Source organism: Haplochromis burtoni, unplaced genomic scaffold (assembly GCF_018398535.1).
Source record: "Haplochromis burtoni strain Fernald_Lab_line unplaced genomic scaffold, NCSU_Asbu1 Contig_131, whole genome shotgun sequence".
NCBI classification, from domain to species: Eukaryota; Metazoa; Chordata; class Actinopteri; order Cichliformes; family Cichlidae; genus Haplochromis; species Haplochromis burtoni.
The window spans coordinates 14,667-41,498 of NW_024582492.1; the positions used below are offsets into that span (position 1 = coordinate 14,667).

The window sequence follows — 26,832 nt, forward strand, 5'->3', positions numbered from 1 at the left end:
TTTCACTTTGTCATCACATGGAGGTGTCTAATTTAAAAACACTGCAGATAAAGCATGTAACCTTTCTATTACAAGGGTGTTACCAGTGTGCACTGCAGCCACACATACTGGCGCTTGATGGGAAATGCTGGACGGAGACAGGAAAGAATATGCTAACAATACTGCTTTTGTGTTTATGCTGTGATGCTATATTTTAATTGCACTTTTTTCAAAAACCTCAGAGAATGCTGTCTTTTGTTTGACATTTTAGGAAATATATATATCATTTGTGTCCTAAAGGTACAATCAGCAGCAAGTTACCTTAGCTTAGCAAAAACACGCAAGCAACCTTTGTCCAAATGCTACAAAGCTCATAGGCTAGGGCTATAAAATTGTATCTTTAATTTGTTTTCCATTCTTTTTAAGTACACAGATGACCAAAGATTAAATTTGAGTGTGAGTTGACTATTAGTGGATTTAGTTTAGTTACTTTAGTTGTTATTTCTGAGCTACAGTAAGTTAAGCTAATCTAAGATACATTTACAACTAGTGCTTCTTAGCTTGGGTTAGTAAAAACAGTTAAAAAAAAAGTTAAATTGGTTCTGTCAAGTCTATCTGTGAAGTGGTTTAATTGGCTCTTTGGTCTAACTGTTACAAAGCACTTTTTTTTAAAAATTAGATTACTTTTTAAAACTTTTTCTTTAATGGTTATCTCTCTTACATTGTTTGTTGCAGAAACCATTTTCACACCAAAGTGACTTCCTCTGTGTGAGGCAATTACTTGCAATTGCAATCTAGGAATTTGTTGCATTTTTTGAAGAAACACAGAAACAATAAAATTTTTAATACTAGGGGTTTAAAAAAAACAAAAAAACAAAACCCAAACACAGATCTGTAAAGTCACTTTTTGGGTCGGTTAACGTAAAAGAACATTACATATAAATATTATTATTAGCTGTTATTCTGACCACTAGCCATCTCTTGTGAGTAGTGCTAAGCAAAATTTAACAGATTTTTTCAGTTACACAGAATACAATCACAATGGTACATTTAAGTGCTGTGTCACTGACACAAGTGTAAGCAACTTGACAGCTGACATGTTGATTAAACATGATCCGACTGCTTGATTTATGTATGGGAAACCCAAAAGTACTTCTAGCGCTAATTAAGTTTCCAATCACAATGTAAAGTTGCTCTTGTCTTCCTCTTTCTCACATACACATACTGATGGAAATTAGTCTACAGCATCAGACCCTGACAATGATTAACAGAAAGGCCAAGTGGGTGTTGGATTTCCAAAATAAAAGTCAGCTATGTCTTAACAGTAGACTAATATGCTTTAATATATGTGTAATTTACAAAACAAAAGCCCTTAATTCTTTTATAAAATTAACAACACTGATAAATAAGAGTTTTAGAATAGAGTTTATCAAATTCCTTGTGCCACATTTTAAAATTGGAAACCTATTTCATTAAAAAAAAAAAAAAACAAAAAAAAAAACTTTTTAGGATGCAAGTATCATGCATTTTCTCCCTATAATGTTTTTACCCCCAACTTTCTGCAACAAGCAACAGACCAAGTCTAGTATTGTTGCTACTTCAGAAATTGCACAGTTTAGTTTTATCTTGGGTAGTTAAATGGGACAAGTTGTGATTTTGCCAGGGATATGTAGCTGTATGCTAAGCTACTAGTTACACTTTGCTGTAGATAAATATTTACTCCACAGAAACCAAGAAAATTTTTTAAATTATATTTCTCATAGATTTCTTACAATTAATGATGCAGTCCACTCAGTTTAGTGAAACAGGTGTTTTAGTACAGGGATAGCTAACTGGTTTTAGACCTGCAATTTTGCTAATGGACACATATTAACATTTACTTCACTTTCACAGACGAGTGCAGCTTTGCTTATAGTGTTTTCACTTGCTCAAATCACTCATAGTATCAAATGAAAACTTGCATCACAGCATAAAAAGTCTGGGTACCAAATGCACATAAGTATTCAAAGATCGTCATGCTTTCCTAAAGTTCAAATTATGTCACATATCATTCATTCACTACACTGGACAGGAAACACAACATGAAATAAAGGTGCAAATATGAAACATCCCAATAGAAAGTACAAGAAAGTAATAAATCACATACCTAGACCAGCGCTAATTTCAACCAAATTCAAAGTCTTATAGAACAACAGATGTATTTTGACTAGACCTTTTTTTTTTCAAATTATAACATGGTCTAGCTATGTGTACAACTCATTTTAAGTTACATTTACATATCATCAGCCATTATTACATATCACATATCGTCCAACTGATCCAAATTTAGCCAAGAAAATCAAGATACATGATTAGCATTAGAAATATCCCTTGTTTAAATTATTATTTTCGCTTTAGTAGAGAATAAAGGCACTGGACCTTGTTCAGTGTATCAGAGTGGACAAGAACATAAAGCACAAACCTATGAACATAGTTCAACTTTGACTCAGAGGAATATAGTATTGTGGTACAATACTCCATGCACTTTCCAGTTAGTCATCCTTCGTTGCTAAATAACAGCATGTCATGATCACATTTATCACTCTCAAATAGCATTTACAGCATTTTTAAGAAACAGCTCTTTCAAAACAAGTACACCACTTTCAGTCTGCAAGGGCTGCAAGTCCACACAAACATATGCCGTGTTGGCTTGTGTGTCAGCAGGTTACTTTTCCCTTGTGCAAACAAAAAGAAAAAGAAACTATTCTAACAGGCTCAGTTATTCCTGTGCTACAATGTAAAATGACAATAACGGCATGAATAAATCACAAAACTTACCTCATAAGTTCAGGTAATGATAAAAAAAACAACAACACTGATTGAAATGTAATTTAGTGACAGGATTTTTCTGTCTCTTTCTGTCACGCCCTCACTCAATTCAACATCATGTATCAAAGAGACCACTGTTGGCACTTCACAAGTATAGTACAGTTACCAAGAGACGACTTCCAGCAGCCCCTCTGAAGAAATGCACTGGCTGTGCATTTTTCTTTTTCTTCTTTTGGTCTACGAGTTCTGCTAACAGTTGAAACGTACCAAAGATTCAGTCATCGATGATTAGAGTCAAATAAAAGGTGAGGTACTTATGTGTGTGTGTTCATTTTGTCTAATTAGCAAATGTTCATTTTTGCTTATAGATGTTTTCCCCTTGACAATGAACCTTAAAAAAAAGAATGGTCATAGTCCTGAAAAATCCCATTTGGCAAAGAAAACCATTTGAACACCAGGTTAAAATGCATCTTGGCTAAACATTCTAGGGAATATCGTACTTAAGACAACATTTCTAATGGCTTTTACTTTGAACTAAAGCTCTATTTGGCACCCCAGCGCTTGTTTAAAGGAAAGCAGAGAAAAATCCTTCTATAAACACAACTTTTAATCTTCTTTCTTCACGCCCCCCCCCCCCCCCCCCGCCCACCGTGTATATTAGGGGTGCAACGATACACAAAATTCACGGTTCGGTTCGATACTTTGGTGTCACGGTTCGATATTTTTTCAATACAAAAAAATGTTCATGCCTTTTTAATTTGTCATTTATTAAAATTATAAATATATATTTTAACTCAAAAGTACAGTTTTTAAATTTAATGTTGCTGAAACAACAAAATAATAAAAAAAAATAAATCTATCTGATCGAGAAATCACTCATCTTTGGAAAAGAGAGTTTATTACAGAGAAATGGCTCTTTCCAAAATAAAAGCTATACTATACGCTTCTTCTGGGCTATATTCTCAGCAGCATATTAAACATATCAGGTCCCCATAAGGAGAATCATGTGCTAACAGCTGTCTAAATGACTCGGGTAAAGTTTGTAGCATGCGTGCTTGTTGTTTTTGTCTGCTTCCACTTGTCTTTGCACTAGGATGATGTCGGCGTAAATGTGCAGTCATATTCGTTGTGTTCCCACTAGTGCTGTCAGCGTTAATCTCGTTAAAATGACATTAACGCCATAACGCGGCAAATCTCCGTTAACGAGTTACGCGGATCGCCCCGTGTGTGGGGCTGGACGGCGTCAACACGTTAACAAGCTAACTGTGCTAACGCACTAGTTCCCACAAATTGAGCATTGCGTGGCACATCCGACATACTGTTTTACTTTTGTCCATGACGCGCTTACCATCAGGGTCATACTTCACATGAAAACCAAGATAGTTCCAAACGCCAGATCTGAATGAGGGTGGGGGAGGTTCAATTTCGGGTAGCGTTGAGGCAGTTGCCATGTTGCAACGAGCTTAGCTTCTGTCTTGCGCTGCGCTCAGTGGATCTGCACTCCACAGTGCAGCCTAGGCGGAGTAGTCGAACGCAGATCCACTGAGCGCTCAACACAGACAGCATCGGTGGCACGGTGGTTAGCACTGTTGCCGCACAGCAAGAAGGTCCTGAGTTCAATTCCACCATCAGGCTGGGGGTCTTTCTGTGTGGAGTTTGCATGTTCTCCCCGTGTTTGCATGGGTTCTCTCCGGGTACTCCGGCTTCCTCCCACCATCCAAAGACATGCAGCTTGTGAGGATAGGTTAATTGGATAATCCAAATTGCTACTAGGTGTGAATGGTTGTCTGTCCCTATGTGTTAGCCCTGCGACAGACTGGCGACCTGTCCAGGGTGTACCCCGCCTTTCGCCCTATGACAGCTGGGATAGGCTCCAGCGCCCCCCGCGACCCTGAAAACGATAAGTGGAAGCGAATGGATGGATGGATGGATGTATTGTTCGATACATATGCGTACTGAACCAAAAGCACTGTATCGAACGGTTCAATATCGATATGAGTATCGTTGCACCCCTAGTGTATATGTGTGTGTGACTTCTAGTTTTTTCCCATGTTCCCCTTGGTCCTGTTCTAGAAGACAGATTCATCAAACACTTGAGTCTAACTGATTAAATAAAAGATGGGAAACTCCGTTCTTGGCTCTAGAAAGGATGATAACACTTAGTTCAGTCAACTCGGAGCATGTTCACCCTGAGTTAGGCATGTATGTGAGTGGTGGAAAAAAAAGCCCTCCTTGATCAAGCTAATGATACCATGATCTATCCTGGCAACAGGGACATAAACAGCAGAGCACCTATTTTAATCCAGCGTACTCTGAAGTATGAATATATATCAAGAGTCATCTTATTCACCTCAGCACTCAATTGAGTTTTCGTTATTAGATAAAGCTTACATCCTTAGCAGCAACAAGCTAAAAGATGTAGCTTGACGAGGATAAAATGCAGATGACAGCAAGTGAAGCTAAGACGGAAACTGAATTTGGTAATCTTCAGTGGAAGAGAGGTCCAGGTTCAAACGTAAAATTTTTAGACTATTTAAAATCTTGGCCGATGGCTTTTAATGACTCAACTTCAAAGTTTACCTTTTTTCCCTTCCTCTATTAAATTTAGCTTCTATTCAAGTTACTAGGAACTACCATTATCTCTAGTCTTTTAGTCTTATTTGTCCCCCTTTCCGCCCTCCACTTCTTTTATTCTTGATTAACAAAGTCCCAGAGGGGAATGTGCTCCAGCTGCCCCTTCTGTCAGTTACACACAGTCAGTGCACAAAATCCATCCCCCAACCATCCACTCCCATACTTTCACATGTATTAGTCCCAGATGATGCTTTCCATACAGACACTCAACTATGCACACATACACAATTTCAGAAACACAGGTAGATATGGCTAGTTTCAGGAATGTGTAAATATGTTATGCTGTGTGAGTGCGTGCCTGCATGTGTCACTGTGTTCCTTTTTCCCTAGTGTGGCTCATATGGGTGGAGGACATTCTCATAGTAATTAGGGATCAGCTGGGCTAGGGTGGGGGTGGGGATTGGGGGTTTACAGCAGGAATGCGTAGGGAGACAGATGGAGCTGTGTGCAATCGCTTCACTTTTCAAGGTGCTCTAACTTCCTCCTTCCTGAGGGGCGCAACGTCCCACCCTCACACGAAGTGTGCCGCTTTTGTGCAGATGCCAAAGCTGGACAAACTCCTCAGGCATGGCATGGAACCATTTATAGGGCAGGATGTTGTCGTAGTAATGGTGGCTGACCGGTCGCTGATCCAGGTCGACGGAAAACGGCCAGAAGCCGTAGGTTGTGACTTCCTCACACAGTCCTAGGGCTAAGCTCACCAGGAAGAGCCCTGTGGATAGGCGCCTGGCGTGCACACCGTGGGATTTCCAAAATTTACCCACTGTGCGTAGGAATTCAGGGTTGGCAAAAAGCATGGTGAGGTTGGAGGAGGAATCTGCCAGTGTGTAATATGCCCGCAGTGATGGGTCTGTGCCAGGCCTCATGGAAAACGCAGGCATGTAGATGTAGCTCGAGCCATAGACCTTCATACTATCCACAAAATATTTTCTTGACCACAGAAGGCTCTGAAATCTGAGTAAGAGAGAAAGATAGATAAAAAGATGACTGCATAACTGTATACTTTAGAGTGATGGCTAACCTGGTGACTTCTCTCCAAACTAAAGATTGCTTTCTTCAGTTGCTTTCTCTTTCTGCCAGTTGTTAAAGGAAATGACCTTGCTATGCTGGTGCAATAAATCTATAAACTACAATGGCCTATTAGACTAACACTCGTGACCACTTTTCAGCAATTTAACATTTAACAAACATTTAACAGCTTCGAGTAAACAGACAATGTGACAAAGAAAAGAAAAGGCTTTGTACTACTACTGCTATTACAAGTTATTATTTATTATGATGTCTTTTATGTTTCTTTAAACCTTGATTACAATGCCTAGTGTTGCTTCTGCAAATATTCTACTTATTGTTTAGTAGCTCTGGGCTGAGTTGTTCTTGTCTTATGCATATTACAGCTATAATTTGTGTCTTCTGCAAAACCCATATGTAAACTCTTGCATATCTCATGCCTTCACATTCATTCCACAACTCAGTCCATTAGTCTTTTCCATCTGTCTGTGCCTGTGTCCTCAGACGGATGCTTTCCTGCCCCCATCTACAATCTGTGTGATGATCCAAGATGGCGGTGCGGAAAACAGTGTTCCTGTCTTTGTTTTGCTCTTTTTCTTGTTTTTCACAACACTGATATAGTCGTGAGCTCCTTCTCAAAATAAGAGAAGCAAATCCACTAACTTTTTAATCACAGAAGAGCTACGAACCACACTGACGAACTGCAGCTTCGGAGGCATCTACCATCGGCGACCCCTGCTACTACACCTTGCCCACAGTGGAAACGTTGGGGCATCTACCATTAGCGACCCCTGCCATAAGACCTCGCCTACAGTGGAAACGTCTCAGGCGGTGCGAGAGGAGACAAAAGAGGGGTAAGCGCTGAGGCATCCGGAGCAGGCTAGCGGCTAATCCACACAAACCCGCTATTCCCACTATTGCACTGTTCAACATGCGCTCCCTGGACAACAGGCTGGATCATGTACACTTACTTCGGTCCACCTTGAAGTCAGTGAGAGAGTGTTGTGTCTTCGTCTTTGTGGAAACTTGGCTTAACAATAACATTCCCGACAGCGCCATTCAACTCAACCGGCTAACATGCTTTCGAGCCCCCCCCCTCCAAACATACAAACTCTGACCCACCACCATTGCCATTTCACTGACTGCCCCACACGAACTTGCCCACAATCACTATGATTGTCTTGGACACTGCTGTTTAAATAATTGTATAGTATTGTATTGTGTTTTACATAAGACTTTTATTTTATTTTATTTTATTATTATTATTTTTCCTTTTTTGTCTTTATATTTTTAGCGTACACTGAGGGCCATGGGAGCAAATTCCTGTGTAAGACTGTACATATGGTCTTTGACAATAAAGCTGACTTTGACTTTGAGTGTTTCTGGTCAAGTGACAAATGTACATTTGCTTAGTGTTTGCGACAGTGGTGCAGTTTCCAACTTGTTTACCTTTTCTCTATGATGCTTGGGTTGGCTGTAACCAGATGTGTCTTTGTGCCCACATCCTCCGCATATTCCTTTGAGATCGGTGGAAGGTTACACCTAAATAAACAGAACAAACACGAGTCTGAGTTTTCAGTTGGACAACGGCAGATCAGCTCTGAACATGTTTAGCCCAAGTTAAGTGCATGCGTGAGTAGAGAAAGAAAACCATCATTAATGGAGCTCTAATACTGAGATTCACCATAGCAACAGGTAAATAAAGAGCAGAGCATCCATTTTAATCCAGTGGACCGAGGAATAACAATGTGGTCACTATAGGCTATGAGATTTTTTTTTAATAAACAGGAAGGGAAAAAGGAGTCATTTCAAATTGCTTGATCCGCTCATGATCACAGACACTATACTTTCTGTGGTCACCTATTACCAAACTTAATTTTTTAGAGAGTCACTTTGACTACGTTCACACTGCAGGCGAAAGCGCATCATTTTTTGACCCTATGCGACCCATATCCGATTATGATATGACAGTTTGAAAAGAAAAAATCAGATATTTTCAAATCTGACCTAGGTCACTTTCGTATGTGGTACTGAATCCAATAAATTTCTGATGTTTTAGAAAGCGACTGCTGTTTGAATGGTCATGTCGCATTAAATCTGAATGTCAGACACTATATGTTTACATAATTTAACGACTGCATCTCAGCCTGTGACCAACTGTCACCGTGAAATGTTCAGAACACAGGGTGTCTAGAGGCTGAATTTAACACTTACATATTTAGTTCTGTTTTAGATTCTTGAACTCAATTCGACTCGATTTATTTCACATATTCACCCCCAAGATCCCAACTGTGACAGCCTTATCTTTTTTAAATCAACGTGAATGATATCCAGTATGGCAAATGACAGATTGTTGATCAGTGTGTTATCTGCCGTAAGCTTTATACAGAGTTAAATAATGATTGCTAAAGTATATCAACATTTTTTCCAGAGAAATAAGTTAATGTTTCTGTGCTGTCCCCAGAGTCACAGAGTTAAATAAATGGAGACCAGTTTTTCCAGGTTTTTTCCTGAGTTGATAAGAAATGTACCATAATCACTGTCTTCGTTCTCACATTGACAACTGATTATAAAGCGGTGATGGTTAAGGGGGTAAAATAACAAATGTCTAAGTAGGATTTAAGCATGTGTAAAAACATAAACTTAATTCACTTTAATTTTTCGGACCAGAAGTCGCACTGGATTATAAGGCGCACTGTCGTTAAACGGGTCTGTTTTCATACATAAGGCGCACCAGATTATAAGGCACATTAAGCAAAACAAAACAGTCAGATAAGTCAAACTTTACTGAACTCATTCTTTTTGCTTCCTCCACTTCCGTACTATTGATTCGTTAATGTTGAATTCTGTTGCAGCTGCTCCATGTTGTTGCAGTATATTAATGACTAACCTCATATTGTGGGTAGATTATCTCAGTTGTTCTCCTGACTGAAGTTTGGTCTGTTTAATGGTCTGTTTAATTTTTATCGATTGGAAAAAAGTTAGCATTATGCTAACATAGCTGTATCACTAGCGATCACGTAGCACATCGTTATATACCAGCTAGTGCAACTTCAGTAACCCTGTAAACATCACTGTTGTTTAGTTTTCTGTCTTCATTTATGTTGGAAGTGATAGCAGAGCTGTATGTTTTAATTTTTTCAGAAATCTCTCAGTCAGAACATGCTATATCATGTTTAGGTAGAAACTAGCGAGCTAACTTCCTGCTAACTTCTAACTCCATTAAATTTAATAAATTCCGTTTTCATGCCTGGATGTTAAACTCAATTGTCACACCTGGTAAAGCAGCAACGCTGATCATTTTATTATAGATGAACGAATTTAGACAGTTTTTAACTCTCAGTGATGCCGCAGTGTTCATTTGGCTCTGGGACCTGAAGCAGACGGAGGTTTGGACACAGATTACTCCGCAGGACTCCTGACTATCCATCAAGTGGAGCGGCTTTGTAGCTTACCAAAGTTGTACTAAAACATTTTTTGACAGATTTTTGAGTGCCGTGTACCACATAAAATCTGTTTGAGGCCAGTAAGCACAAGTAGAATTCATACATAAGGCGCACCAATTATAAGGCGCAGTGTTGATTTTGAGAAAATGTAAGGATTTTAAGTGCGCTTTATAGTGCGGAAAATGTGGTAAATTAAATTAATTCACTCTGTTTATTCACTCTAGTATTATGCACTGTGACAGCAACTTAATGATGAAGGAAATTTAGTCAGAGAGAAAGCGAGTTTATGGAAGAAAATGTCTGTTACTCTGGTAACTGGCTCAGAGCTGACAGGACTTGCGGATAGGAAGAACAAAGTGAAGTGGAAATGACGAAGAAAGAAAGAGCAGAGCTGGAGCAGGAAGAGGCATAATGACAAAGAGATCATGATCAGTGTTGCCAACTCCTCAGTAAGGAAAATCGCTATTGGCTGTCCTAAAAGTCGCTAGAAGTCGCTAAAAGACGTCATCACCTAATTTGCATAATTGGTCATGCTAATCTAATTGTAACATGTTGTTGGAGAGAGAAATAACATCGTGGAAGAGACATAAAGTGAGTAAAAAACGTCCTAAATGCATTTAGAATTTATTTAGAACTATAAATTAAATTTCTTTTAGCAATTATTGTTTTTTTTAATGTCACAATTCCAGCCCTGCTCCTTTACCCGGGCTTGGACCAGCAAAAGTGACCCGAAATTGGCACTCTGGGAGAGTTACTTTGTGTGTGTGTGTTTATAAGTAGTTTTAAACCTTGTGATCCACAAAACAGCATAAGAGTAAAAGAGTAAAAGAAAAACTGACTGCGTTACAGCACCCGCTGCTTGTTGAGAGTAAAATGTATGTGGCTGGTTTCTAGACACAGAAATAAAATGCAATTAGGTGGAACAGTGATGTTCATCTTCGCCACAGCAATCAAAACGGTGGGGCAACATGGTGGCTTCCACAAATCGGGGGACGCTCCTATTATTTTTAATGGACAGAAATCTAAGTTTATGCAAATACATGATTTGTTGGAAGATGTAATTGCACAATGGATCAATGAATATTTATGAGTAGAGTATTTTTTTTCTATTAATTAAACTCAAAAATGCTTACTGTACCTTTAAGTTAACTCTCTTTCTGGAAGAGAAAACTCAAATCTAACAGACAGCTCAACAGACATACAGCTGTTACCTAAACCTTCTTCCTGGAATAGGGCCAACAGTCAAAGTAAATTTAGAAGGTGACTCAAAAGATAACCACTAACCACACAGACAAAAAACACATACTCAACATTATACAGAAAACCTAATTTAAACATAAGACAGAAACAGTTTCACTTCACTGTCGCTCAAAGCAAAAAAATGCTCTGTTGTGTTTTCTCGAGGCGGACAATCAGCTGTGCTTTGTGTTTAGACTGACACATACCTAGCCAGAATACGTCAGTTACCACGAATTAAAAGACGTTTGTGCAAATGCAGCTTGTATCAAGTGTTTATCCAGAAGTATTCACTATTTCCTGGCGCTCTCAAAGGTCATCCTTTAGTTGAAATGCATATGTCATGCATTTTTCTGCATGCACGAGGTCTGTTGACTGTTGATGGTAAATTAGTTCTTCAACTTGAACTTATACTGCCCTTATAACTGATGAAAATGTACCTTTCCCCCCCTGGTCTCCTCCTCAGTCTCAAGTCTTTGATTACTTTTTAAAAATGCCAAGACAATCAGCTTGTTTATAAAATACAATCGATAGTCCTAGTATAACACAACAGAAAATAAATATCTGACATACCCCATCAGATGTTTTTTTTTCTGCTTAACCTCTTTTCTTTCTCATCCTCACTGTGGCCCATTTTTCTGTCTCTGTTCTTCCTTCTTTGTTGAAATCGACACCAGCTCTTATAATCACTGATGGTATCTAGCAGGTCTCTGGGGCACTGCTGATTCAAATTTGGAGTGTTTTTTGTTTCTTACCTCATAACAAAGTCGGCCTGGTCGATATCCCTGCCACACTTGCTGTGTCTGAGAATGCCGCCATTGCCCACCACCGCACACTTCTTCAGGGGAAGCTGCAAAGGGTTTTCCTGCACAGGAGACAACATTAAGCTTTGTTAGAATGCACACAGCCACTAGCTCCTAAACACATGATGTAACACCCCGGGCCTAGTGCTAATGTGCCTTTATAGCCCCCGGGTACTGACGATAATGGCCAGATTTTAAGCTGATATGACAGCAACAGTAACTCAATAATCACTTGTTACAACTACAGTATGTCAAAAAGCATCTCTATATGTACAGCACATTGAAACCAATAAACCATGAATTTCGCACCCGAGCCTCAACTCTTGCGGCCAAGTACCAAACAACCTGGGGGTTGGGGTCCGCTGCTTTACACAACATGCCTCATTCACTCATTCAGCCATTCACATAAGCACTTTTGTCTACGTCTAAGTGCTTTCTAACACGCACACTGTGATGACACACATATTCCTACTTTCTGATAAATGCATCACAGATCAAATTATGAATCAGTATCTTGGCATGCAGACTGGAGCAGCCAAGGATCACATCACCAATATTCCAATTGATGGAGAGCACTGCGCTAACCTGTACATACCTTTCAACATTGCTGGTGCCTTTTCCAGGGAACCATTTCCACTAAAGCACCTCCATATCAACAGAGATGCAGACTTTTTAGGTGAGCGCTGACAATACACCTCACAGTCCCTCTCCTTTTTAATCTAGAGGATATGGTGTCCATGTCCCCCCCCCAAAATTTCTACTTTAAAATCTTCCGTTTTCTACTTTACTGTAGTCCATTTGAAATAAACAACCAACAAGGAAGTGACAACAAAAATGTCACTACCAGTAATCAATTTTGTTGCAGTGAATCATTATCTTACCATCACCACAGCTGAAAACTTATTAAGGACAGGATTAAAGCTGCTGCAGAAGACACTGAAACACCACCCAAAAGAAATGTCCTCTCTTTGTGCATTGACTGCATTTAACTCAAGGGAATGGATTAAGCGAGACAGTGGAAACAATTGTTCTCATTATTCCCCTCAGAGTGCACCCGCTTGAGGCACACACACACACACACACACACACACACACACACACACACACACACACGTATAGAGACGCAAACACAGACTCTTTGCCCTTAAGAGTCTCTTTTAGACCTTTAACAGCAAACCAAGAAGAGGACAGGAACCAGAAAAACAAGCTAAAGCTGTAAAGCTCTAAAGGAAGACACTTGTTTCTTTAGCAACAGCACCAACTACTTACATTAAACCAAATCTTTTACTAATACGTGGACATATCTTTTCTTTGGCTTGTTAAGTTGACCTGATTTATCCAACTGACTGAAAAGACAAATTTAACATGATATAAAAGAGAAAACATGTTTAAGTAGTTAGTGTTGGACTTCTGTTCTATTTTTTGGTGTTATAATGTGCATATAAGATTTTTCACTCAGTCAGTTGTGCTCCATACGCTGTCAAAGGTCTAGAGAAAAGGAAAGACATCACTAAGTAAACATAAAAAAAGATTATAGGACTCTACTGCTCAGTTCAGTGAGCTGTATGTATATATGCTCTGTTTCAGTCACTGAACTAACCAGCAATTAACTGTCAAAGCCCTAATTGGCACATTCCCTGGCACAAGCCCAGATACTGTAGCTGCTGCCAGCTTGGTGCAGCGTGGCTGCTTGTCGGCATTCAGACCTGCAATCACAGCAATGGGAGTTGAGAAGAAGGGAGTGCTTGTGTGTTTGAATTTGAGCACAGTACATCCCACCAAACTATCAGTTGTCTTTTTACTGGGAACCATAACTAGCCACAATATAGGTTTAAGGAAGTGAAACGGTCCCCATAAAAATATGCAATAGACACAAGGACATGGCTCTAGAGAGGAGCAGGGAAATGAAAAGATGACACATAGAATATAAAGACCTAATCATAGTATTTAGTCAGAAAAACACACTTGGAATAAAAGAAATGTTGGGCAAAACAGTCACTATATAGAGTCAGTTCACTTAAAAACACAAAACCCACCGTGTTACCTTATCGCACTGTTTTCTAATGGAAATAATGTTCAGCTCCACTGTTTACAGTGTTCTGAGCACTGTCTGCCACACATGTCGATTAACAAGTACATGAAGTGGAAAACTGGTTTAATATACATACTATACATTGCAGAAAATGTCATAAACTACTCCATCATCTTTGCTTGTAATAAGACTCTAACACACTATCTGTACATCTAAAGAATATCAGCTGAAAACCTCATTTTAGATTTTTTTTTTTTTTGCTCTCTTTGCATGTTGTGAGTTGCTGGTCTCCTATGTCCTGAAAAAAGAGCTTATTCAATGTGCAACAAGCAGATTTGCAGTTTTCATTGAAAGTGTTATCGACAAGTTTGAGGTGAGAAAAAAAGTTGCTAGGTTTGTGTCCCCTGTCCGGCCAGACCAAAGCTAAAGTATGATTTCAGCAGCTGTGTATTATTATTGAGTGGCTTGGTATGAAGTGCATTACCACTGGCATTGGCACTGGTACTGAGAAACGTAGAGAAGGAAAATGGAGATCCAACAGTGGTTCTGCACTGCATTATACATCGACATGCAGCAAATGCTCGACATGTAAACATACCACGTCTGTTCTCCTGAAATGTGTAAAAACACTGCCAATTCTGAGCATTTTGAGAACAAACTAAGGCACTGTATGTACTGCAATTTAAAGAAGTGCGTTGGCTCAGCAGGGGAAACGTGTTAAAAATATTTTTTTTAAGTTAAGAGCTGAAGTGATGTATTTCATGGTGAAGCGTTTCATGGAAATTGGAAGACTGGATGTTCCTGAGATCAATGATCCAAAATGGATAATGGATTTGGCATTCCTTGTAGACATGACACAGGAGCTAAAAATCCTGAACCTAGATCTACAGGATCCCGGACAGCTCATCACAACAGCCTATGAGACTGAACTGTGTAAAACTCAGCGTTGTGGGTTTTTTTTTGTAGTCTTCGAACACTACCGTGGGCCTCCAATGAAACGACCCCAGCTCATCTGAGATTGAGACCCCTGCTCTCAATGTAAGAAACAAAGCAACGCTCCCAGTATACTTAATTGAAAACGGGGCTGTTTTGGAAATCTCAAAACCAAGGTATATAGTTCCATTAGAATTAAAAAAAAATAATAAATAAACAGTGATTTGGATTATAGTTGACACATCACCAAAACAAAAGGCGAGGTCTTGCAAACTGCTTGATTTGTCCAAAACACATACATTTATTTTGCCATCATCTAAAAAAAAAGAAAGAAAACCAGCATATCTATATTTGAAAAACAGGATCCTGTCTTTCTGTGCCACTGTTGCTTAAGAAATCTTTCCTGTAATTGGTTGTGTAAACAGCTGCAGGTTCATCTCCACAAATGAAATCACAGTGCCAGATTTAATTTGGATAAAGCAAGGTAGTCTGATTTTAGAGCATTATGTGGAGCAAAGATGCATAGATTCTGCTAAACAGGAAATAGGAGAGGTGAAGTATGCAATCTACTGCTATGTGCAGATGATATCTCTCTCTTTAGCTCAACATTTTCTTTTACATTTGCAAGTGATTTATCTGCAATGAAATCGCATTTAGTACAGTCAACTGCTTGTGAACACAAATATCTAATCAGACAATCGCATGACAACAACTCATTGGTCAAACTAAATAGTGAAATAGGGTGACTTAAGTGTCTTTAAACATGGCATGGTTGTTGGTGTCAGAAAAGCTGGTTTGAGTAATTCACAATTGCTCATGTACTAAAGGTGGAAATCCCCAGAAACACTACGATACGATCACAATTCTTCCGACACGATTTGATATCAATGTGGTTTTTATTTTGCAATTTGAAACCAGACCGTGAAGCATGTCAACACTATGGCAGGCTCAGAATTAGGCATAAACATGAAAGCATGAATTCATTTTGCTTGTAGCAACAAAATCAGTTTAGGCTGGTGGTGGTGACGTAATGGTGTGAGGGACGTTTTATGGGCACGCTCTAGGCCCCCTTTGTATCAACTGAGGATCATTTACGGCCACACCCTACCCAAGTATTGTTGCTGGCCATGTCCATTCCTTTATGACTATAGTGTATCCATCTTCTAATAGCCGCTTTCAGCAGGATGAACCTTCTCACAAAGTTCAATAAAATACAATCTGGCTTCTTGAACATAATAAGTTCACTGTCCTGAAATATCCTCCACAGTCACCAGATCTCAATGCATCAGAGCACTCTGCACGTGGAGGACTGGATGAATCTCGTCATAGATGTGCAGCACATAAATATACAGCAACTGTGTGATACTGTCATGTCAATAAGGATGGAAATCTCTGATGAATGTTACCTGTACCGTGTTAAATATATTATACACAAATAATTAAGGCAGTTCACTTTAGTACTAACAAAGTGTACCTAATAAAGTGTCCGGTGACAGTAAGTCTATGTTTAAACCAATAAATTAAATGCAAATGCAAACAAACACAAGTGCCTAGGTTGGTCATTTTATTTAATTATTCACACTCACCTCCCCCTGTCCTTCATGAAAGAACATGCACAGCTCATGCCTGGAAATTAGGGTAAAATATTCATCACATGTACCAAGAAGGATATTTGACTGCAGATCTAAAGCCTCAGAGAAAGAACTCAATACGGTAAACACAGCAACAGCACTTACACCTATAGCTCCCCTTTCGTTGCTGTTTCTACTCATGAACACAAAAAAACCCTCTTTCTTTTTTTCCTAAGTGAAAATAGAGCAAAGAAGAAAGACCTTGAAGCCGCGCCCCTTTCCAGTTTTAAGTAGTGTCGCAACAACACTGTCCCAGACTTAAGTGGAGAAAGAAAACCAGAACAAGACTTATATAGTTGAGTGTTATAAAAGGTCAGAGCAGGAGCCTTTTTAATGTTTAAAAAAAAGCTAAAAAGGAAATTGCAGGGAATAACTAACTGTATTATCTTTTTCAGCTTTCAAGTTGCCCCAAACCACTAATCCCGTCACATCTTCATATCGACTCCTGTCCACACTAAGAGCTGTAGACCTGTAATCCTCTCCCCTCCTCCATTATGGATCAGCTAGATTTCACACTAACACAGTCACCACAACACATCTGTAATGCACCGGGTAGGACAGAAATCAATTTTCAGTTATTTGGTCTCAGTCACATCTCAAAGACACAGCTGCCGGTCTTAAAAACATGCATCTCTAGATGTGGGAAAGTCAAAACCCCACAATAAAACCCAGAGGAAGGACTCGTATGTGAACTGACCGTCACAGCAACTCACACAGCACTATTTTCTGAGAAACATAAGAGCGTTACTTATCAGTATACCTGTACAAAGAGAGAGTACGTGTTGTTGTTGACGGTGTGCGAGTAGTAAAACTCGCCATCGTACCACAGGACTTTGCCCACAGGGGAGTTCTCCTTGGTCACTGCAAACATCCGCTTCGGATCGCAGCATTCTGACAGCAGCTTCCTGTGGAGAAAAGAGGAAACACCAATTTTGGTGACTAAACTAAATTAGATACTTTAACTATATTACATCATTACATCAAGCTAATTTTAAACTGCCTTTTCTCTCATCTGTTAATTCCCAAAAAGCAAGCAAACCTAAGTCATCAACCTATAAAAGGTCTTTATAGCTCCATTAAAAGAGAACCACAGAAACAACCCAGCTCCAAGTGAGCATCACATCCTCCAGCAGGCGTGCTCTTCAGGGGTCACTTTCTCTGATTACCCTGTAATCAGCTTTGCCTCTGAGAATGTTTAATAAGATATAAATAAAGCTGCTACTGTGTAACTAACACACTCAGAGCTCTGTTTTTGCTTTGTCTGTGGTCATCTTTATGGCTGAGACACTACTGTAATACACTAGAATTACTCCCTTTAGAATTATGGTTTTGTTTGTCATAATTGTTGGTCTTAAAGCACCAAAATATTAAAAGCATGTATTAATTACGAAATTGAAACTGAAATTAGAGGCCTATTTTTTCCTGGGAATCTGTTACATTCAGCAATAAGCCTTAAAATTATTATTAATCATTTCATCATTTCATCTTCTCTTGAAACACACTTAAATCCAAGGGGGGGGGGGCACACACTGCCAATCACAGCTTGAAGCTTATTAAAGGAAATTCAGAGCTCTGAGTCGAACCTGTACAAATCGATGCCGGTCTGGTTCTTCTGCCAGTCTTCCCCCTGCCTCAGCACCTCCTCCACAATTTCTTTATCGCTCGGCAGTCTGTAGACAGGGAAAACGTAAAACCAGCAAAGCACCAGCACGCACAGAGCGGCCCACGCCGACAATTTGGCGCGGTAGCATCGCAGAAACATCTTTCCCTTTTATTTTATTTTCCTTCTATCCCTCTCTTTTTTTTTTCTTATCTGTTTCTCAAAACCACCAGCAGAGCGAAGCATGTGGTGTGAAACGCAGTCTTTTCAAAGCAGGTCTCTCTGTTCGTCCCGAATCCCCGTCTCATCCCGCAGACGCGGTGGGGGTATGAATGGAGGAGCAAGGTAGTCTGTTATCCAGTTGTTTGGCTCGAGCATCAGTTTGGAAATCCGTTTTTTTCTTGGCGAGGTTTTAACAGCGAGCAGCGTCTATCCCTGCAACGGCTGGCGCTGGGTCGCGGGGCTGTGGGGCAGCGTGTGTGGCTCTGCAGGAATCTGCTGTTCTGTTCTTGGTGCATCACCATCTCCATTACAGCGCGCGGTTCGTGAGGAGGCACGCGTGTTCCCTCCAAACCCCGCGTCCTGCTGCATCCCGATTCTGTATGTCTCACTCCTTTCCACCTGGATCTCTCTCGACCCCCACGACCACGATCACCGCGCGTTATCGCCCAGATCCTGGACTGGGGGTCTGCGGTGCAAGTTAACCAGCTAATTCCGACTCAGCTCCCCTCCACCTCCCCGTCTTTCTTCTATCGACACCGCCCCCTCCCTCACCCCTTTCCCCTCAGACAAAGTGCTTCTTGTGCAGTCGGAGGCGCATCAATGCCAATAGTACCTCGTGCGACAACGGAAAACGGCTTTCAAAATAAAAGCACACGCGATCCTTACGGCTCACGCTTGTCCACTTTTCCCCTGCACCTAGCAAGCTGAGAAGGACCTGAACACAATTTAGGTTTGAATTTTATTGAAATTATTTTATTAAAGTATCTGCTCTAACACAACATATAGATAAAATCATGGATAAATAGCTCTTCCAGCACGTCATGTTTATTTAGGCATAACCCAAACAGTAGATGTTATATAAGTTAATCACATAACCCTTTTTAATGGTTTTATGGCCTCTGTCGTTGCAATGCAACCTTTGTAGTAGATTTTCTCCTCTTGCTGGAAGTTCCTTTTTGCCCTTTAAAATGTTCCAACAAATCGTCTTACTGTTGGAGTGCCACGTTTCTCTCTCTACAAATCTACAAATATATAAAGCAAAATCAACTTTGGTTTAGTCCTGACTAAATATTTAACAGTATATTTACGCATGCCGCACTGTAGAGCATGCTGAGCAAAGGCTTTTGATGTTTTTATGTGCAAACATGCAACCGAGGAGACCATAATGTCAATAAAAAAGGGGGAATAAATTCAAATCTTAAATTTGCAAATGTGTCGATAAAGCAGTGCCATAAAACATATGCCTTAGAGCATATTGTGTAATCTTGTATCTGTTATGATAGCAGTTACAGGTCTTAATCTATTTTACATGAAAAATATGCTATTCTAATCCCATATAAGAAGGTGAAGCTGAAGGTACTGTCCTTTTAACACTAAAATGTTAACTGTAAACCTTAATGTTAAACATTCTGGCTTAAAGAGCAGATGAACACATCAAAATCCAAAGAAGACTTCTTATCTCAAGGAGCTGGAACCTCAGCGGAGCGTGCGACTCCAAAGTTTGCTGTACCAAGTTTAGCCATCAGCGCTTTCTTCTTTGGACTTGCCTTGAAACATTTTTCGATTATTAGGCACTATCTTGATGATTGATTTCATAAAGTAAAAGGCACAGCATCCACATGCTACTGTAATATTCACTGAAAGGCTTCTGCTAAGTAATTTAGATTCCTACTGTGACAAGTGACTGTTTATAATATTACCTGTACATTTTTTAAATCTTTTCTTTTACAGCATATTTCAACATATTTCTCCAAGTTTCTTGAGTGAGAGTCTTTATTTTAAAGATCCTGCTTCAGAGTCACGTCTGTATTACCGCTGACTTGTCAATGACTGACGCGTAAAAGCAAGCATATTCTCTGATGTGAATCGCTGTCGCCCCCTGCCGGACATCTCCTGCACAAGCGAAATAGGATTTCACATGAGACGCTGCTGCAGCTGTGAGATTACCACACCTCAACGCCACACTAAAGCCACTTTGCGATCTCATTTTAATCCAGACTTAACCATCTTCAGACGATTGCTTTACAACAAAAAAGTCCCCTTTTTGCCATGTGCCCAGGATTTTTCTTTTGAGTTGGACTGTACTTGCAGCTGCAGTATAACCTCCTGTGTAAACCTTCGCTATGTAACTGCTTTATTCCCCCCCCATAATAATCCGGTGTGTGGGCGTAGGCATACCAAATTTTCAGTAACTTGAATTTTTTAACTTTGCTTCCAGCTGTGCTTTCTCTCAGGATGCCTCTTTGACCCTGCCAGTTATGAGATACTTATAAGGGAACTCAAGACAAGGCACTTATATATTAAAAAAAGATACTAAAAATACACAAGAAAGAAAAAAGAACCTCACAAATGTTTCTTATCAGAGTGTAGCTTGATAAGGGAAGTGATGTGATAGCATCACACAACTGCTGCAGATTCGTGAGCCGTACACGTCCATGATGTGAGCCTGCTCATCCACGACATCCCAAAGGTGTTCTTTTGGATCGAAATCTGGTGACTGTGGAGGCATGGTCAGCAAAAATAGTCAGGAGGGCTGGGGCATTCAAATAATGCTCATTTGACACGAACACACCCAACCCAAAGTCCCAGGACGATTACATCTCCACCTCCAGTCTGAACAATTGATAAAGGGCAGGGTGGTTTCATACTGGCATGCAGTTTATGTCAAAATCTGACGCCACAAACTCAAACATTTTTTCCAATCTTCTATTAACCAGTTTTGGTGGGGTCAATGTAAACTGTGTAAACTGTGCCCTCCGTTTTGTGTTCCTAACTGACAACATTGCTGTTGCTGTAGCCCATCTGCTTCAAGGTTTGAAGTGTTTGTGCCTTCAGATAAGCTCTTCTGCATACCTTGGTTGTAACAAGCGGTTATTTGAGGTACTGTCATTTTGGCTTGAAAAGTCTGCGCATTATCTTCTGACATCTAGTATTAAGAAAGCATTTTTTTCTAGTGGACTGTTCTTCATTTCCTGTTTTTTTATGTGCCTGTTTTTGACGCACCCTCTGGAAACCCTAGAGAGGTTCATGTGGGGAAAATCAGCAGTTTCTGAAATAGTCAGACCAGACCATCTGGCGCCAATAACCACGGTCAAAGTCACTTAAATGGTATTCCCTCATTCTGATGCTCAAGTTTAATACATGATTATTAAAATAACTCAAAGTTGTACTTTAGGGCTGTAAATGAAAAAAAAAATTACTTTCATTTTGTTTTTCCTAAAAAGTAGTACATTTGATACACAATACACACGATAACTTAACTTGTTATGTCATGACCATGGGTTCAGGTGGACTATGGAACATATGACAAATACAACAAATGCAAAATATAACTTTAAATATCTTCTTTAAATTCAAAAAAATAATTTTCCATTTGTTCTTTCCTTTAAGCCCAAAAGTAACTGACCTATTTGTGAAAACAGCACCAGTAGAAAGTGCATTACAAGCAGTTCCCCGATACCAAGGCCTGCCTAGTTTTTCTTTTTGAGTGCCCGTGTGCCTGTGCAAAGACAGGAGGGAGTTGGGTTGCATCAGAAATAGCGCTCCCACCTGCTGAGGATCACTGGAAAAAAAATATGACAGAACATTTGTTGTCCCCTTCATCTTCTTCCTTTTACTGACACTCGTTACACACTGAGGTATTGTCTCTTTAGCTTGCCCACCGCTGAAAGCAGTGTACTGCTAATATGACAGATAAGTTGGTAGTGTATGCCATAAGAATATTTGCTGGCACAAAAAAACCCAAGCTCTTAGAGTTATGTTGTCTATGAATTTAATGGAAATTATTGGGGTAAAATGATTCAAATACAAGCTGATGTAAGATATATATTGATTTAATTTAAAAATTGCAAAGACAAAGAAGTTTGAGATGTAACAAACTGAACAATAGTACTGGCAAGCAATCTTCAGATTTCTAGCAATGAATATTTATTACTCTATCTTGAACTTAAGAGCTGCTGAATGCATTGCTCTTAAAGCCACAGAATGCAAAACTCATCCGTGATACTAAACTTGAATGGTATTATGTGGTCGGTCTATAATGGCGTTACAGTGAAGTCAAGTAGGGTCAGAAGGAACCATGTCTGACAGGCTCATCTTTTAGCTGACAGATATTCTCACTAATTTTCACAATGATTTCTAATCTGTGAGAAGCCCTCAAGAGAGCAAAGGAGCATTGATTGTTCCATGTAACATGTGGCTCTATATGAAGATGCCCTTTGTAGCTAATGCTCAGTTTACCAAAAACACCTTAGCGCTTGCATCAGTTTTATTCCAGTATAAGCCACTGGAAAGATTAGAAACTTGATGCTCAGGGGTTAAGTGATTTGCAAGAAGAGTCAGCGCTCAGGTCAAGATTAGCGCTCATACTCTGGAGTCTTTGTAAAGTCGTGCCAAAGAATTGTTGACAGTAGATGTTTGTGTTTTGAAATCTTTGTATATGCGCCTTCTTCAGCTTTGAGCAACTGCCTTGCTTTTTAATGTAGTTTATTTAAAGAGTGTGCACTGTTGGGATTTCTTTGACTGTTTTGGTAATTCTCACAGAAAGAATTTGTCATTTTTTCAAATGTCACTGAAAAATGACCCTAAAATGAAACAACAAATATTTTGAAACTCTGACTTTTCTACACCAAGATGCTCATTTCACCCCAGGAAATGAATGGCTGTTACATGCCTTGTTACACAGCAGATTTTTCCTGTCTTTACCAACTTCCTGTTTCCATTTCCTGAAAATTTTAAAGGACAGCATGTTGCTTTGAAAGCTGTATCCAGCATTAACAAGGTCTTGACCATTTGTGGTTGCAGTGATTTTTGCTTTCTACAAAGCTTTTAGAAGTGTTCCTGAGCTCATACAGTCATACGCACAGAGATTTCTCTGGAGTCTGTAAACTGTTTAGTCATGTAAAGACCTTGGATAAGAAAACCCCAGATTCTTTGCAACTGTCTGTAAAAAGAAAAAAAAAATGAATTAAACTCTGTTTTTTCACTGTACCTGCAGTAAACCTTACCGCATGTGTTGACACAGCTAACTCGGTTAAAAGCAGAGTACAATGGTGAAGAGGCCTGATCTATTCTTAGAGTATGATTGTCTGCATTGGCTAGCCCCAGTAAAGGCTTTAGGTTTCTCATAAACAGCATATTTATTACTGACAGAATCTCTTTAGCTATAATGAATTGATGTAATTGCTTAGGTTATATAGCTACTGGCTTCACCAACATAGAAGAATTGGCAAGCTTTCGAATGTCCTTTTTATGAGAACTTATAATAATGACAATATTTGTTACTAATATATCAGCTTGTGAATTTTTCCAATTATTCCAATTGGGAAAAATGATAACATTTCAAATGCTGATCTCTAGACAATACCATTAAGGCAATGCTACGGATTTATTATTACACTTTCCTTGTGTTGTCAGTGTCAGGGGAGGTGATATTTAGTGCTTGGTCTCTTGCCAGCACATTCTTGGGACCAGACGTTATATCTGCTGTCCACTCGCCATCAACCCCACATAAAAAGCTGCCCATTGTCTTCAGCAGCTGCTGTTTGACTCTCTTCACCTCCAAAGACGCTCATTTACAGGTAAAAGAACAGATGCTATATTGTGTGTTTTACCTAGTTAAGGTTTCTCAGAATATTGCCAGAGTGACTAACAAGAAGGTACTAATATAATTTTAATTTTCTTACAAGATTAGAGCAGAAAATATAAAAAATAAATAGATTTTGTAGACAATAAGACAGTGCTTAGCCAGTGTTGTTTTGGTTAAAGCTGTACAATATAGTAATTTGTACATACTTGTACATAAATGCTGTCAACCTAACAAAGAGCTGATCTTAAAAATCTGTGTGCAGCTGCTGCTGTCTGGCTTTGCTTTTTTTTGTCAGAACAAATGTTGCAGCTGATGTATTCGCTTAACAAATGTGCTGAGCTGTCATTAGTTAAACTGTAAAAAATACAGAATGAAAAAATTAATATTTGGGATGACAATCAACATGATGGAGTAAATACATGGTTAATTTTCAGTGTAGTTTAATGGGATGACATATTACACCAAAACATCACTAATACTAATAATAATAAACTTTCTTTTCTTCCATGTGTTTGTTTCTGCTCAAGAAGTTGAAGTGAGGTAAGAAAATTCCTTTTATGCCTGCTGTATGGTTCATATTTGTGAAAAGGTTTTTTAAGGGAAAGTTGTGCTCGCTTCCTAAAAGGATAAGAATAGATAATGCACTCATGTAAACCTGCCGTTGCCTTTAAGATCATCGTCCTCATGTGTTCCTGCTTGCTGTTTCAGGAGCACGACAGATCCAGAACGATGAATCCCAGAGGGGAAAAGGTGAGCCAGCTATATTCCACAGTGTTAATCCTCCATGCATGGACAGGGGACACATTGTCCTTGCACACATGGCAAAGATGTGGCAGTGGTTATCTGTCAGAATTGTTATCTGCATCCCTGAGAGCTTTCCCCTTGACTTCATCCTAATAATAAAGCGTTATCTTTTTATGTGTGACTGCAGTAAGTGGAGTCAAGTTTGACACTCGCAGGTCTTTCCATACAATGTGCAATGTTTAATTTTAGTTGAAAGATACAGTGTACTTTGTTAGCCTTTTATTTACTGTACTGGACACTGTAAATATCACCTTACAGACCTAAATAATCAATATTTGATTTAGAATCACTGAGCTGATTGTGCTTTGGCTTTTTCCACAGCCGAAGTCGAAGATTTCGGCTTCTCGCAAGCTCTCCCTCAAAGTGAGTTGCCTTTACACACCTTTTTTTGTTTGCTATATATCCCCATGACAACAAAACTTGATATTAATTTAATACTATTTTATAAAAGAACAATATGATGAGCCATGCACATGCTGCAAGTTTCATTAACTCTTGGTGCACACTTGACTCACTGCCATATAACATAATACATACTGTTTATGAAAACCAACATAAATTATCATTTTTGTCACGGTCAGACTAAAACTTCCTCGTCCTGTGATTGATACCCATTTGTGTCCAATCAGATGCTGCTCCTCACAAGAGCCTGTGAGGATTTGGAGAAGGAGAGGCAAGAGAGGGAGGAGGAGAAAGTACGCTATTTAGGAGAAAAGTTGCCTCCGTTGCAACTGTCTGGAAAGTCCCTGCAAGAACTACAAGTAAGCTCTCTAAAGCCACAAAAGACCAGCTTTTGTAAAGCAGAAAATATAATAATATTAATGTTATCAATATCTGATCTTTTAGGAACTGTGCAAGCAGCTTCATACAAAAATTGATATTGTGGATGAGGAGAGATATGACTGTGAATCCAAAGTGAGCAAGCATAACAAAGATGTAAGTCTCTTTTATCCTCCAGACCTCTGCATATCCTTTGTATCTGTAAAATGTCTGCATTGAAATTGGGGGCTAAATTCTCTATTAACTGTATATTTAGGTCAAACCAGAACAGGCCGGCCAATATAACAGAAAGACATTCCTCAAATATTATTGCAGCACTTTTACACTATGTACTCTCCTAAAAAACTAAAGAATAAGGAGACAAAGTGAGCTTTTTCTTCCTGTCTCTGTTTTTTTCATACATTTTGCGTCATAATGCTTTAGATCCATGAGCTGAAGCTGAAGGTACAGGACCTTGGGGGCAAGTTCAAAAAGCCTGCCCTGCGAAAAGTGAGGGTGTCAGCAGACGAGATGATGAGAGCCCTCCTGGGCTCCAAACACAAAGGTTCAATGGACCTCAGAGCCAACCTCAAGTCTGTGAAGAAAGAGGATGTGAAACAGGACAAGGTACCAGAATCACCACTCTCACGTCTTAGCTCCTAATCTCTTGTGTTTCTCAGTATCAAAACATTTTTTTCTGATTTTTATTTATTTTTTCCTGGTTCTCTTCATTCTCAGGTGCTTACCAGTGAAGTAGGCGACTGGCGTAAGAATGTGGAGGCCATGTCAGGTATGGAGGGCCGTAAGAAGATGTTCGACACAGGCGGCGGAGCACAGTGAGATCACCTCTGAAAGCAGGAAAAGTTAAGCTGTCTAGACAGAAAAAGTGGAATACCTAATGGGAGACAAATTGACCCAAAAGCTGCTGGAGTTTAGTTTGAGGTAAAAGCAAGTATAAATCCCACCTGTGCTGCATTTTACCTGATAGTCACTCAGTTTAACAACTCAATGCACTTAAAGTGTAAAATAAAAGTGTAGAAGCCCATGTTTTGTTTTGTTTTTGTTACCAAAGAATATTTTGTTTTGTTATGTCACCTTAAGACAATTAAAGAGGATTTAAATGAACACATATTGTTTCCATCGGTGATGTTCCATATCTGTACTTGACTTTATCGTGTTTCATTTTATTGGCACCAGAAGGATTATGTGTGGCACGTCAAAGGACGGCAAGCAGCTTGGCTGTTGATGGATTTAAAAAGAAAGATGAAAAGTGAAGGGAGGGGGAACAACAGGTGGCAGTTGCATTCTGTGTATCTGTTTCAGTGTTTTAAATAGACCTTGTGTGAAAGC

General features: G+C 39.4%; 2 protein-coding genes across 3 annotated transcripts; one reads left to right on the forward strand and one right to left on the reverse strand.

Annotated features, from left to right (window-relative positions):
- Positions 1-4,708: 4,708 nt before the first annotated feature.
- On the reverse strand, positions 4,709-18,955 carry st8sia1 (ST8 alpha-N-acetyl-neuraminide alpha-2,8-sialyltransferase 1). The gene is made up of 5 exons (XM_005930286.3): positions 18,094-18,955; positions 17,271-17,415; positions 11,867-11,976; positions 7,879-7,971; positions 4,709-6,375 (listed from the first exon to the last, which is right to left on the reverse strand). The coding sequence occupies exons 1-5, from the start codon at positions 18,270-18,272 to the stop codon at positions 5,895-5,897; spliced, it is 1,008 nt and encodes a 335-aa protein (XP_005930348.1). The 5' UTR covers positions 18,273-18,955; the 3' UTR covers positions 4,709-5,894.
- A 4,818-nt stretch (positions 18,956-23,773) lies between these two features.
- On the forward strand, positions 23,774-26,607 carry tnni1d (troponin I, skeletal, slow d). 2 transcript variants are annotated; one of them, XM_005930284.3, is made up of 8 exons: positions 23,774-23,911; positions 24,447-24,459; positions 24,628-24,669; positions 25,045-25,086; positions 25,353-25,484; positions 25,570-25,659; positions 25,927-26,109; positions 26,221-26,607. In XM_005930284.3, the coding sequence occupies exons 3-8, from the start codon at positions 24,649-24,651 to the stop codon at positions 26,320-26,322; spliced, it is 570 nt and encodes a 189-aa protein (XP_005930346.1). In that variant the 5' UTR covers positions 23,774-23,911; positions 24,447-24,459; positions 24,628-24,648; the 3' UTR covers positions 26,323-26,607. The 2 variants fall into 2 exon arrangements, with proteins under 2 accessions (XP_005930346.1, XP_005930347.1); XM_005930285.2 differs by having other exon boundaries at positions 23,812-23,911; positions 24,450-24,459.
- The last annotated feature ends 225 nt before the right edge of the window (positions 26,608-26,832 follow it).